Raw genomic sequence first — 12245 nt, forward strand, 5'->3', positions numbered from 1 at the left:
CCAGGTGGTTAAGGGGGCTACAGAGGCCTAGTGGTTAAGGCGTCGGACATTCTGCTGCCACTAGCCCTACACCACTGGGTCGCGGTGGCCAGGTGGTTAAGGGGGCTACAGAGGCCTAGTGGTTAAGGCGTCGGACATTCTGCTCCCACTAGCCCTCCACCACTGGGTCGCGGTGGCCAAGCGGTTAAGGCGTCGGACAGTCTGCTACCACTAGCCCTCCCCCACTGGGTCAGGGTGGCCAAGTGGTTAAGGCGTCGGACAGTCTGCCACCACTAGCCCTCCACCACTGGGTCGCGGTGGCCAAGTGGTTAAGGCGTCTGCCAGTCTGCTACCACTAGCCCTCCACCACTGGGTCGCGGTGGCCAAGTGGTTAAGGCGTCGGACAGTCTGCTCCCACTAGCCCTCCACCACTGGGTCAGGGTGGCCAAGTGGTGAAGGCGTCTGACAGTCTGCTACCACTAGCCCTACACCACTGGGTCGCGGTGGCCAAGTGGTTAAGGCGTCTGCCAGTCTGCTACCACTAGCCCTCCACCACTGGGTCGCGGTGGCCAAGCGGTTAAGGCGTCGGACAGTCTGCTACCACTAGCCCTACACCACTGGGTCGCGGTGGCCAGGTGGTTAAGCCGTCGGACAGTCTGCTACCACAAGCCCTACACCACTGGGCCGCGGTGGCCAGGTGGTTAAGGCGACAGACAGTCTGCTACCACTAGCCCTACACCACTGGGTCAGGGTGGCCAAGTGGTTAAGGCGTCGGACAGTCTGCTACCACTAACCCTACACCACTGGGCCGCGGTGGCCAAGTGGTTAAGGCGTCTGACATTCTGCTACCCCTAGCCCTCCACCACTGGGTCAGGGTGGCCAGGTCGTTAAAGCGTCGGGCAGTCTGCTACCACTAGCCCTACACCACTGGGTCGCGGTGGCCAGGTGGTTAAGGCGTCTGACAGTCTGCTACCACTAACCCTACACCGCGGGGCCGCGGTGGCCAAGTGGTTAAGGCGTCGGACATTCTGCTACCACTAGCCCTACACCACTGGGTCGCGGGGGCCAAGTGGTTAAGGCGACAGACAGTCTGCTACCACTATCTCAGAAATAGTCAATCTACCATAAACCTACAAACACTGTAGACAGAGGGGCTACAGAGGCCTAGTGATTAAGGCGTCGGACATTCTGCTACCACTAGCCCTACACAACTGGGTCGCGGTGGCCAAGTGGTTAAGGCGTCTGCCAGTCTGCTACCACTAGCCCTCCACCACTGGGTCAGGGTGGCCAGGTCGTTAAAGCGTCGGGCAGTCTGCTACCACTAGCCCTACACCACTGGGCCGCGGTGGCCAGGTAGTTAAGGCGTCTGACAGTCTGCTACCACTAGCCCTACACCACTGGGCCGCGGTGGCCAGGTAGTTAAGGCGTCTGACAGTCTGCTACCACTAGCCCTACACCACGGGGCCGCGGTGGCCAAGTGGTTAAGGCGTCTGACATTCTGCTACCACTAGCCCTACACCACTGGGTCGCGGTGGCCAGGTGGTTAAGGCATCTGACATTCTGCTACCACTAGCCCTACACCACTGGGTCGCGGTGGCCAAGCGGTTAAGGCGTCTGACAGTCTGCTACCACTAGCCCTACACCACGGGGCCGCGGTGGCCAAGTGGTTAAGGCGTCTGACATTCTGCTACCCCTAGCCCTCCACCACTGGGTCAGGGTGGCCAGGTCGTTAAAGCGTCGGGCAGTCTGCTACCACTAGCCCTACACCACTGGGTCAGGGTGGCCAAGTGGTTAAGGCGTCGGACAGTCTGCTCCCACTAGCCCTCCACCACTGGGTCAGGGTGGCCAGGTCGTTAAGGCGTCGGACAGTCTGCTACCACTAGCCCTCCACCACTGGGTCAGGGTGGCCAAGGGGTTAAGGCGTCTGACAGTCTGCTACCACTAACCCTACACCGCGGGGCCGCGGTGGCCAAGTGGTTAAGGCGTCGGACATTCTGCTACCACTAGCCCTACACCACTGGGCCGCGGTGGCCAGGTAGTTAAGGCGTCTGACAGTCTGCTACCACTAGCCCTCCACCACTGGGTCAAGGGTTTGAGGCCTACATAGGGCAGTCGTCAGGTACTGGCTGTAGGTTGGTGGTTTTCCCCCGGGAACTCCGTCTTTCATCAACGACAAAAACCTGGCACATCCTTACATGTAAATGACTATAGCTGTTAATAGGACGTAAAACACAAACAAATGTTCTTTATGGACCAGTCATGATGTTGAAATTTTATTGTATGGACAATATATAATTCTATTCAAGTCTAAGACTTTTTCAAATTATTTTTCATTTTCATTTTTAGCTTAAAACACGTTTTTTTTTCTTTTTCTTTTGGAAATTTAGTCAATAAATTGAAGAAGGAAACAGCACCTTGTTTCTGGGTTGGTGGTTATGTATTTGGGGTACTTTTATAAGCTGCTTTACGTTAGATATTGTTACAGTTTTTTTGAGCAATTTTAAAATTTACAGACTTTGTCTTAATCATGCTTAAATCACCATTTTTCTGTCAGGACAGTGAAACTGATTGATCTACGAGTTGGACAGATAACTGTGATGTAAAACCAGGTAAAGTGTGTTTGTTAAGGAGAATTCAGCTTGTTGTAAATTATATCTAACTTATAGAGATTTCAGCTTCTTGTTATACATTGTCCATTGTAAGAATGTATTCACCTCTTCACAGTCATTATGCTTAAAGTATCTTTTTACTCTCAGGAAATTAAGGGGTTAAATAAATTTAAAGGTTGGAGATTTGATTTGATGAATGTCTGTGATAGAGTTGTAAATTACGTTTTATATATACATGTGGTGGTCGGTGGTGTATTGGATAACCCTCACCTTTCACCAATACGGGCGGGTTTGATTCCCTGATCGGACGTAAAAAGGTATTGGGAAACCTGCCTGAGCATGTGGGTTTTCTCCGGGTGCTCTGGTTTCCTCCCACATTAGGACCCTATGCACACTTCCATTAGGGCCAACAAGGGTGATTAATATAAGTTAGAAAACTTGTTTCATAATTGTGTAAAATAAATTAAGTTTATATACATACATGTAGTGATGGAAGGCACATTATTTCTCCACAAACAATTTTTCTTTCAAGATAATCTTTGATAACTATACTATGGTCAATATTACATTTGATTCCTGGAGTTTCATTTACTATATGCTTTATTGTTTTTTCCTGGGAGAGGTGGGGGCAATGATTGACAGGACAGGTCCGGCTCTGTTATCACCAACACATTATAATGTCCACATAAACCTCAATTTGAGCTCAAGTCTACTTGCGATGTATTTTGAAATCATTCCCAGATTTTATTAAAAATAAATATAGGGTACTGTACTAACTGTACTGACAGGAAATGTATGATCATTTCACTTACAATCTTAAACTTACAATTTACAGGTAATCATCTCTAATAGTGTTGCCTAGCAACTAATTCATTGTAGAACTACACAATATAGAAATAAGTGTTTGCTTGATGTGAATGGTGCTTGACTTAAATGAACAGAAAATCTGCCAACAAAACCTGGTACAAACACATAACTCCTGCACTGTACTTGTACATTGAATGCGTCAAACAGGCAAAATCTTAATAAAACATATTTTCATTGTTTGTATGATTCAATTATCAAATTGTTTTTGCTCAATAGAGAAATGTGATAAATGTGTTACAGTTTCCTCTGCTAAACTTGGTTTCTAAGTATTTGATAATGTCAACAAAATATCACCAAATCTCACAACAAAAAACATTTCAGTCATCTCTATACAGATTTCATAATAGGATACGTAATGGATGCAGGCGTTTTACACCTTTGTCAATATCTTACAAATTAATACATTGATTTAAAAGTCGCCTCTTTCTGTGGAGTATGATATGTAGCTAGCCTGATGATAAAAGTTTAGTTCACGATTGTTTCATTGATTGTCCAAGCTCATTCTATACACTCTAGCAGCTGCTCATGGAAAATCCTGGCATATCCAATATATTTTACAAATCCTATTCTAAAACATCTACAACTTAATATATAGCATAATATATTTGAGAGTCATCCAGTTTTATTAAAGGTGAGAGAAAAAGTATGGACAAGCTTATGGGAAGGTGAATGGTGTGATAATTGAGGAATATTTTCATATTTGATTGAAATTACCAGTAACCTTTTCTTGGGATGTCTCGGGGTAAGTGAAATTACCAGTAACCTTTTCTTGGGATGTCTCGGGGTAAATGAAATTACAAGGTAACCTTTTCTTGGGATGTCTTAGGGTAATTGAAATAAGGAGAGTTAGAAAATTTTGTTAAACACTGTGTTGACAATCTTGACAAAATGGAAACCAAATGTTTGGTATATTGCCATATGTTTGTATGTGTTGTTGTTAAGTGCTTGATTTGAATTAAGATGAGGATCTTTGTAGATTTACAATTTACAACTCATTACATGTTTATATCTATAGTTTACGCGTATTGCCTGTCGGGTAATTAATGTGAATGTTCTATTAGCTAGTCAAGGTTTTTAAAAAACGCTTACACGATAATACTGTTTGTGTGATGAAGCTTATTGTATATAACTTAAACAGAAATGTTCTCTCAGACTCCCTGACTGTGAACATTGACTATTTCACTGAAGTGTCAGATTAGCTAGTATAGCAGTCTCAAAATGTCACCTTCCTGTAATTTTCTGAATAAAACACTTTTTTTGCTTCGAGGTGATTTAGAATTTCCATATTTTTAGTTCCTTTTAACTAGTCAAATGAAGAGTAATGGTGTTCATTCATCAATACAGGTAGTGACATTGCATGTGTTATCCCTATTAAATTGTACACGAGTCTCGCCATTTTCTACTGTGTGCAGTCCTTCAAATTTTTCTTTTAAAAATATGTTATATCTCTAAATTCTTGCAAAGACAATTAAAGGTTGCAAGCTATTTTAAGGAGTACTAAACATTTTACAATACAATTCCCAGCAAGGCTGTAGAAGCATATCTACATCACAAATATTATCACTAGTAGTGCAAGCTGGTTTCTCGCTTTAAAATCAGAAGGTTTGGAATCCCCATAGAGGGATGTTTTTGTGAAAAAGGAACTTAAAATAAATATATTTCTTCAGTCTACAAAGAGAATATACTAGCAAGCAACTGGAGTTATCAAAATGCCAAACAAACTGGAATACTGTACTTTAGTGGAGATACGATACAGAGCTCTGGGACTCATGCTTTAATGGTCATATTTCTCAAAATTTTAATCAAAATAGTATATTATTTCTCGACTTAATGAGTGGTTGAATTGCAGAAAATCTAACTCTAGAAAATTTGAGTGGAAACGTGAACTATAAGAATATTAAAGTTGGGAACGTCGTTGGAATTAGGAAGTTTCATCATATATGTACAGCCTTGGTTGTTATTATATCCAGAAAGGTACATAACTCTGTCTGGTACTGTTTACACGTTGATATTATGTCAAATATATGCTGTTAAATGGTTTTATATGAAGATTGTTGTGATCATTATCTTGTTATATTTACATAGCTTACATTGTCAATGCCAAGTGTAGTGCTGTCATAATAAAACTTTGTAAACTTTTATATCCTGTTAGAACCTTATCAGTATAGAATCGTATAACATTGCTTACTTTAGTTTGGTTCGATGTGGTAAAACCTGTTAATTAATGTTTTAGTACTAAGGGTATCGTCAATACCAGTATACTGCAGTAAGTATACGTGGAGTTCTGAGGTCCCGGAAAACATGACGGTCGTGCTGTAGGGTTACAGTAGTGCCTGCTGCCAACCCTTTGTTCCAGTACTGTGTGCTGGGTAAGGGGAGAGGGGTACTTGGCCAAATGACTACCTGTTACCAGTGCTGATCAGTTAGGTATGGTTCAACAGTATATGTATAGAAGTGTTTTCATTTCTGAAATATTTCAGCTGGAAAAGAATGAAATTGGCTGTAGCTGCCATCTCTTTCAAACTTCTTTTAAATTTATTTATGTCTTGATGGAAATGAATAAGTACCCGGGGGGGGGGGGGGGAATGTTATAAAGGTCTAACTTGTTATTCCCGCGATGTTCAATGCCTTATCTGTAGCACATCACTGCCAATACCTTGCTTTCATGAATGTACTTGTATTATGTTCATGTATTGTAATAATGCAAATAAAACGTTTCACAAATTCCACACGCCTTATTATAATTATATGTCATATATTGAAAGTGAAAAAGAATAATCAAGTGTTAATGATCAAGGGCAAAATCAGAACTCATACTTGATACAAAAAACTTAACAAGAACAAATATCCTTAACATCCACAAAAGCAAAGGCAAACCAGATTCTCTGGAAAGGTATTTCCTGCATTACATGTGGTACATATTATCTCTCCCGTCAAATCCAGGAAAACATTATGTAATACATGTATTTAAACAATAACTGGTTGTCTGGATGTAATTATTGTTGATATAATTACAAGTGACCTCTGGCAAATCCCATAAAACCCGCTAGGGTTTATGGTAGATTTGCCAGAGGCCACTTGTAATTATACCAACAATAATTACATCCAGACAACCAGGTATTTTTTATATTTACATATTTTTCTTTCTTAAGACATATTCCTACAAAAACCATTTGCCCTGCCTCAAAATACATTTCAGGCGGCCATCTTGTTTGTTTACATATTCCTACACCTGAAACAGGCAGTTGTAATTATAGTCAAGCAGTTGTAATTATAGCCTATATAATTACACTTGCCATCTAACACTGTTGTAATGGGACGGCGCGGGGGCAAATGTAAATATAATAAAATAACCAACATTTTGAGTGTTTTCTACTGCACTCGTCTGTATCATGAACACATATAAACAGGTAGAAAATGTATGTAAGATATAAATGCTCCAGCTTCCGCTGAAATAACCGTCCTTGTTTATCATACTCCATCTTTGTATGGAGTTTGATGAACGATGTCCGTTAAGAAATGAAGTTGCTGGTTATGTAACTGAATCAGTTGACAATAACAGTAGATTTCACTTAATATCACTTCTCATTTGTGAGATGAAAACCCGATGCTAACCATAATGCGACACAATGAGAAAATCATTTAGAAAATATTCATATTCGGGACGTCATCACAAAAACTGATGTTAAACTTTGTGACCTTGATATATAGGCATTATGCCTGTGTCCAGTATTATTATTATTATTATTATTAAGAAAACATGATAATTACCAAAAAGTGACATTTTTTAAAAGCGACATGATATAAAGTGAAATGTACTGTATATTAAACAGTTCAGATGACCCTAGACTTTACATTGAAAATCTTAAATAAGAAATAATTCAAGGTGTTCTAGATCTCCTATTTGACCATTGTATATCAAATTTGATCAAGAAATGAAGCCACTGGATCGATTACACTGACTCAGTACCATTCAGCAGGATGGAACAGTCGGGTTTAAAACTCTACGCCCACCAATGGCAGGCATAACGATCTAAGATGGTCGGAATTCAATGCATTCTGCTGTAATCCCATGAAGTACTGTACATGTACAAAAAACAAAAAAGATTTAGAACAGGACAAACAACAAGATCATTGATACTTGGATAATAAGACTTTATTGTCTTAGAAATGTATCGAACATACCTCAAGGTCTATAGCTTAATAAGACACCCACCCTATATAATTCATTGATTGATTTCAGATTTTTTAATCTGACCCTGTACCAGTATATACCCCTGCATGGTACCAAGTTCCAAATATCAAAAGCCTACTTTATACGCAAACAATGCACATATTAATATGTACATTGTTAGTGTATCTATATGTAAAACTTTGATATGACATATTTCCACGAACAATGTACATCTTAATTAATATGTACATTATTTGGGTGAAAAATAAACTTTGATATGACATATTTCTAAAGTGATTATGAACCTTACTGAAAATGCAGAGTTCCAAATCTAGACATTTGGGACAAATGTACCAAGGTATATACTCTAATTGTAAAGATGTACATAATATATAGCTAACTGAATTGAGTTTAGACAACTTACAGGGTCAACCTCAAACAAAAGCTGCCAATATCAATATGTGCCTGAGAAAATATTGGAAAAACATCCAGTTCAGATTGCCTGCAATTACCCGGACATGAGGACCTGAGAATAGTTCAGAAAGAAAGTTAGTTCGGGGACTTGTCGGTGAAATCAGGGTTTGATTTTAATGACATTTTGTGGACTCTACATACATCATTGAGAAGAGTTATATGCGTGGGAAAATTGATTTCCTGTATTCCACTAACCCTGGGATTCTCTCTGATGTACATCAGTATCTTTGTCTTCAGTAATAGACATGAGGCCCATGGGCCGTAACGGTCACAGAAGTATAATTGTACCAGACAAAAGGTCAACACGTGCTAGAAACAGTAGCCCTTCCTCCCATGGCTAGCTAGTTGCTTTCCAAATATCATGACCCAAGGTCTTATGGTTCCATGTTGGGAAGAAGTAGTTTAAAGACTTTTACAAATCTGACTCCTGTGACCTTCAATAAAGGTTAGGATCATGTATTTAACAAACTATATATACGGGCCTATATCCAGCTACAGTAGGTATACAGGCCAAATGTCATCACCCTAGGGCTTCTAGAGAAGTGAAAAAACATTCATGTTAACTGACAAAGATCACATCACTGAGTTCTAATACAAATATATACAAACCAAGCATTAAAATGATCAAAATAACTAAATAAGGTCAAGCAAATGGCACTATATACTGAGCAGTAATAATACAAATCCAAACAATATTTGTAAGGGTATATGCTACCTAACTTTGTAAGGGTATATGCTACCTAACTTTGTAAGGGTATATGCTACCTAACTTTGTAAGGGTATATGTTACCTAACTTTGTAAGGGTGTATGCTACCTAACTTTGTAAGGGTGTATGCTACCTAACTTTGTAAGGGTGTATGCTACCTAACTTTGTAAGGGTATATGCTACCTAACTTTGTAAGGGTATATGCTACCTAACTTTGTAAGGGTATATGTTACCTAACTTTGTAAGGGTGTATGCTACCTAACTTTGTAAGGGTGTATGCTACCTAACTTTGTAAGGGTGTATGCTACCTAACTTTGTAAGGGTATATGCTACCTAACTTGGTAAGGGTATATGCTACCTAACTTTGTAAGGGTATATATGCTACCTAACTTTGTAAGGGTGTTTACTACCTAACTTTGTAAGGGTGTATGCTACCTAACTTTGTAAGGGTGTATGCTACCTAACTTTGTAAAGGTATATGCTGCCTAACTTTGTAAGTGTATATGCTACCTAACTTTGTAAGGGCATATGCTACCTAACTTTGTAAGGGTATATGCTACCTAACTTTGTCTTGTATCTCTTTTTATTCAAGAGTTTCAATAAACACGTTTTGACTTTGTGAAACAATAATTGAAACACTTTGAAATGTTCACAAGAATTACTTATCAATTGATAATCAAATTATTGTAATAATAATAATAATTGGAGGTTCTTATATACCACTTTATCACATCCTAGTTCGTAGGTCGTCTTAAAGTGGTTCACAAATTATTAGCCGTGTATAGGGCCTTTGCAACCAGACAATACATCTCTCAACTCCCTCGGGAGCATACAGCCGGAGCTGCCATTTCGGCGCTAACATTCAACAATTCTAGCACTGCCCAACCACGTACTCATTTACAGATGAGTAGACTGGAACTAACGGAGTAAAGTATCTTGCTCAAGGATACAACACATTGCCGTGCCGTGGCGCGAACCCACAACCCTTCGGTCACGAGCCCGGCGTCCTACCACTGGACTACCGTGCTTCCCAATTGTGAACTATTATAGTGGAAATTAATTAACCTAAACACAAAATACAGGTATGATGTGTAAGACTGCATATCACTAAAGCAGATAATTAATTCCAATACAAATTAGAAGGAAAATGTATAAAAAAAAACACCAATTCAATCTAATACAAATCACAGGTAAAATTGTAAGGTAGCATATATCCTTAAGGGAGATAACTTTAACACAAATCACACATAAACGTATCGGGTAGTATTTATCTTTCATTCTGTGTGAGGCAGCAATTAGGAGATATTCTGATTATTATAACAGGTAAAACCAACGAATATTTCTGTATGTTTGTGTTTTTAATTGCTTGTGGACAGTATCAAATGATTTTGATTGACCAATCCAATACCTGGTAACATCTCTAATAAATATTACTATATGACTGGTGCTGATTCCTAGCCCTGATTGGAGGAGCGACGTCATGTGACGAGTCTATAAATCTGTTACAGACCTCGTTCTATGAATAGAATAGAAAAGTGTTACAGACCTCGACCTTAAATAGAAAAGTGTTACAGACCACTACTAATAGTAGGTCTAGGTAATTTCCCAGCCAGTCTGTAAATCTGTTACAAATCACACTGCTGAATTCAACTACAAATTAATTATCTCATCAAATTCTGAACTATGTGATGTTATTGATGATGTCGATTGTGCAAATGATGTTTATTTGAAATCAAATATCACATGAATTGAATCAGAAATTGTGTTTGTTATTTTGTATTTAAGCCCTTCAATCTTTCACCCTCAGAGAATATTGTTCAGACTAAATCAGGGATAGACCACCTGAAGTCCATAATTGTATAATAATTATTCCCAACTCTAACACAAATTACAAGAGAACAGGTAAAAATATGTAAATGATCAAATCTACTGTTGGTATGTCAAGTGGCAATCACAAAGACAGCATTTCATTGGCTTTACTCAAAATTGCAAAATAAATATAAAAACATTTTGACATTGCAAGGATTCGACAAATGAAAACCCTCCTTTTGAGCCATGAGACAGGGTACTTCCACATGTAACAATGTTATATGGATTTCATTTGTTAATCCAAACAATTTTCTGTCATACAAAAATACATACCCTGGTAAACGGTGATTTCTCCATGGTTTTCTGTTATTCAAGACCATTTCAATGGCTAAACTTTCTGTATTTTATCTTATACCTCTGTGTGTAGGGTCACAAATTCAACTGTTGACGTCTAATGTTTATATTTGATGTCCTTTCCCCTTTACACATACCAAAAACTGTAAAAGGGCCATTTTTCAATGTGAAAATTATCACATTTTTTCGAGTTCAGGCATATTTTTTTATTACAGATTTATATATAACGTGTTTTTAGGTTTCAAAACCAATGTCAAAGCAAAAATGTCCACACCGCGATCAGTGTAAAGATTCACAACACGAACATCTCCACATTACAGTCATTTATACTGAACACGAAGTTCTGTGCTTCTTTTGATTAATAAATGTTCCAGTATCTTCAAATTACTGGATATATTTGAAACACATTACAAATATATAAACTGTTTCCATACAGATGATCCCTGTACTCCCAGTACCTGTACACAATCCATTTGGCTGTACTTCTGTCAAGTCACGCTTGAGTAAGTCTTTGTTTGTAGCCACATCTGGTAATGCTTGAAGTTTTTTTGGAAACACTTTTGAGATGGACAAGATATTTGAGATAACAGAGTGAAATAAACAGAAAACATTACAATGGAAACAAAAACGGATAAACATAAAACGTCAATTTTAAATGTGAATGTTTTTACATTTAATAATCCAGGTTTAACTGTGGGTCCAGATCTTTCTCAATGTTACTACCACCTGATTGTAATAAAGGTCCTGGGTTTACACATGTGCTGTAGTAATGTTAAGAAGACCGAGTTACTGGTATGAGACTTGTAACACCTGGAGCTGTGAATTGCCCCCTCCCCTCCCCCCCCTCCCCTCCCCTACTTGATCTACAGTTCTGATATAGTTGGTCACAGTTAGTTCCACTGTTATCACTCCTGGATAGTCTATTGTCCTTCCTTTAATATACTCTCCAGTTCTCCGGATTCTTTCAGTTGCTGAAAACACAAAAAGAAAACATATTAACAAATCTTATCTTACGCTAGTGTAATCATTTTGTTTGATAACAGGTTGAAATTGATATTAAAATCTTAAAATTTCCCATTGCACAGACTGTGAAATGTTTTTTTTTTAAGGAGTAAAGTTAAGAAATGTTTTCTAGTAAGTGGCTGCTAGGTATATTATATAAATATCACATTCATGAGAGGGCGATATTGCATATTTTCACCCCAAGGAAGCATTGTTGACCGAGGCGAAGCCGAGGTCAACAATGCTTTCCGAGGGGTGAAAATATGCAAT

The 12245-nt window shown here is 39.1% G+C and overlaps 1 protein-coding gene across 1 annotated transcript in view; it reads right to left on the reverse strand.

Moving 5' to 3' along the window:
* Positions 1-11807: 11807 nt before the first annotated feature.
* The window catches only part of LOC110448743 (glutaredoxin-3-like), a 15442-nt gene continuing 15004 nt past the window's right edge, over positions 11808-12245 (reverse strand). Inside the window, exon 10 of the mRNA XM_021495164.1 lies at positions 11808-11944. Within this exon, the coding sequence (XP_021350839.1) occupies positions 11894-11944 (51 nt within the window). The 3' untranslated portion in view covers positions 11808-11893. The remainder of the gene's footprint in view (positions 11945-12245) is intronic.

The sequence above is a fragment of the Mizuhopecten yessoensis genome, unplaced genomic scaffold (genome assembly GCF_002113885.1).
Source record: "Mizuhopecten yessoensis strain PY_sf001 unplaced genomic scaffold, ASM211388v2 scaffold4231, whole genome shotgun sequence".
Classification (NCBI taxonomy): domain Eukaryota; kingdom Metazoa; phylum Mollusca; class Bivalvia; order Pectinida; family Pectinidae; genus Mizuhopecten; species Mizuhopecten yessoensis.